General features: G+C 34.3%; 1 protein-coding gene across 1 annotated transcript; it reads right to left on the bottom strand.

Moving 5' to 3' along the window:
• Positions 1–1,107: 1,107 nt before the first annotated feature.
• On the bottom strand, positions 1,108–2,747 carry LOC113803286 (sex-lethal homolog; the record flags this gene model as incomplete). The annotated part of the gene is given in 1 exon segment (XM_027354032.2): positions 1,108–2,747. A coding segment is annotated over 1 exon segment (248 nt), but the record flags the coding sequence as incomplete, so codon positions are not given.
• Between the last annotated feature and the right edge of the window lie 142 nt (positions 2,748–2,889).

The following is a 2,889-nucleotide window of genomic DNA, read 5'->3' as shown; positions in this document are numbered from 1 at the left end:
ATACCAAGTTTCAGATGTGCGTGACACTCGTTTCTGTTGCACACAAGAATATAATAATATTCAATTATATAAAAATGTCAATACAAATGGAATAATTACATTAGCCTAAGGAAAGTTGTAGTTTATTTTTACCTAACCAGAGCCTATCGTGTGTTATTTCTTTTAAGTATTGCACACGCAGACTTAATAAACAGAAATGGAGGATTTGACAATGGATCCCTCTCCTGTATTTATCTAGTTTTCTCGTCTCCATCTAGATTCGTCTTGTAATGGCTGACTTTACTATTAAAGATAACCCCAAGGAGAGAACATCCTCATGGTTTTATTCTGAACACGAGTTTTAAAAGTAGGCAATGTTTTCCTTGGCATGTTAACATATGATTTACTATTCAACATTTTCACATCAATGACTGACAACTATTCTATACAAATCCAATGTTCACTGCCTTGTTCAGATCCACATAGACACACACAAATTTCTAGTTTGTTGCTAGTTCTGATCCATGTCTTGTTATGGATCTAAAATGAGTATAGAAGGTTAAAATGAAAAAGTTTTCAGTCAAACTGGTTTCTAAAATTGGGTTTAATACAAAGATTGGAATACAACTTGCTAGAAGGTTTCTTGATGGGTCATGTATTGTCAATATAAAAGAGCAAAATGCTTTAAAAACTACAGGACCTTGTCCAAGAAATCATCTCCGAGAAAAGCGTACAAATATCTTGGACTTCTTTGGAAATGAAGGGTGAAAAAAATCAATATAATATGATTGTACAACTAGCGCTTGTTCTTGCTACTACAAGCTGACCAGTAATTTCTCCACTGCAGCTTGCACAGGTAGAGAAACTTAGAGCGCAAACAACCTGAACTTCTCTCTCAATAGTAACAATCATAACCAATCACAATAATAAGAATATTAATAATAATAAAGTGTCAAGTATAATAAAATTGATTATCATAACTGTCCAATGCAACTGTTTTTTAACTACTAATTATGAAGAAAAATTCACTTTGTTCAAAAGCCAAAAAAAAAAAGCAAAAAGGCACATGACAAAATTCCAACCAAAATAAAAAAACTGAAGTGCAGAGGTAAATAAAAAATACAAAAGTTGATAGTTTCACTTTATTAAATATATCTGTCAAGTAACTTATTACAGTGTGAGCAAAAATAATGTTGCACTGTACAAAACATTTGTTGAGTTTTTTTTTCATCGAGAACAAAAAAAATCTTACAATATGTTCAGGTATGGTTGCTACCGACCAATATAACATTATGAAGAAAATAATCAGTCCAACACTTTTAATGAAAAAACTTAGAGAACACCTTATTGTACCAAAAAAATCAATTTTTTTTTATTTTTTTATTTCTCAAGCATCAAAGAACACAATATATGGAAAAAGATACATGAAACCATCAATTATGTAATTATAGGTTATATGAATAATACTACAGCATAATAACCATCATGAATGACATCATCTAGCTACTGCGGTGACAACAACAGGGGCGTGCGTGTCTGCCGCAGGGAAATCCACAGTAGAATAAAATACTTAATGAAGAACACTCGTCCGACATTTTCGTTGGTTAATATATTCACAAAAAAATCAAACGAAGTCATCGGAAAAGATAAAAACAAAACGAAAAAAACCACCTGCCCTTCGGTGCAAAGGCAGAGTCCTGGCTGTGGCATCAATTCCTGTCACTAGTCACACAGAAACATAAAACAAGAAAATGAAACTAGAAAAATCAAAAGCAAAAAATTCTCTCAATTGAGTGACATTCAGCATTGCTTTTTACTTCAAAGAAAAAAAAGATAACTCATTTTAGGATTTTGGAAAATCATATGCTTTAAAAAATTATTTATTATAATAATGGACTTCCAGTTTCTACTAAAATACAAACAGAGCTCAAAAATTTTTAAAGTGCAATAAACATAAAAGAAAATAATGTCTGAAGACAACTACACCAGAGATCTAAGCATTTAAAATGCATAGCACATTTTTTCTGGAAATGACAATAAAGCCTGAATATTTCATGGTATAAACAATATCATCTTAACTTTTTTTTGTTTAGTTTTAAACTAGTGTTTGTAGCCATCGATGCAACATCTTAAGAAGGTTTATGCACGATGCCACTTCTCGTGTGGGAAAAATGACCAACAATGACTTGATAGAATACATAATACACTCTTACAACAAAAATAAGATGATGAAAACTTTCTCTAAAAACCATGGTAATAGGTTGATAGCTCTGTGTATTTTTCCTCTTTTATTTTAGTATTTCCATCTACAAAAAACATGAAATTGCTTTGTGTAATTCCTTATTTGTTTTGTTTTAATCTTTCATCATGTTACTTAATCCTTACTTATTTTTTTGTATTTTTTTGCTTTTTTTTGTTATTCATTGAAAGAGCTCCCCGCGTGAAAGCCATTCTTTTTTTCCTTGTCACTCATAGAACACGTTTTGTTGTTGTTGCTGTTGTTTAACACGGGGCTGGGCTTCAGTACCTACTATAGCCGCCGCCACCAGAGTTATTACTCATGCCGGAGAACGATGTGTAATTTCCCCCACTGAAGGAAGGCGTGGAGAAGCTGTAGAACGAGGATTGGCCAGCCGCATCATTGGAGTAGCCCAAGGAACTCCCGCCACTGCCATACCCACCTCCGTACCCACCGCCATAGCCGCCGCCGCTGCCGATCGGGTTGTAGCGGTTGGCGGTTCGGTCCGGGGCTATCTTACCACCCTGCTGGTACGGAGGTTAATTCTGTTAGGACGCAACAGTTGAAGGAGAGAAAGAGAGAGAGAGAGAGAGACAGATGGATAGAAAAAGGAGTCAGAGAAAGAATGAGATGTGAGGCAAAAGGGGATTGATTGTCATAAGTGAAAGAGG

This window comes from Penaeus vannamei, chromosome 41, assembly GCF_042767895.1.
Source record: "Penaeus vannamei isolate JL-2024 chromosome 41, ASM4276789v1, whole genome shotgun sequence".
Lineage (NCBI taxonomy): Eukaryota > Metazoa > Arthropoda > Malacostraca > Decapoda > Penaeidae > Penaeus > Penaeus vannamei.
The sequence above is the reverse complement of the archived record's forward strand: the minus strand, read 5'-3'. Positions and strand labels throughout refer to the sequence as shown.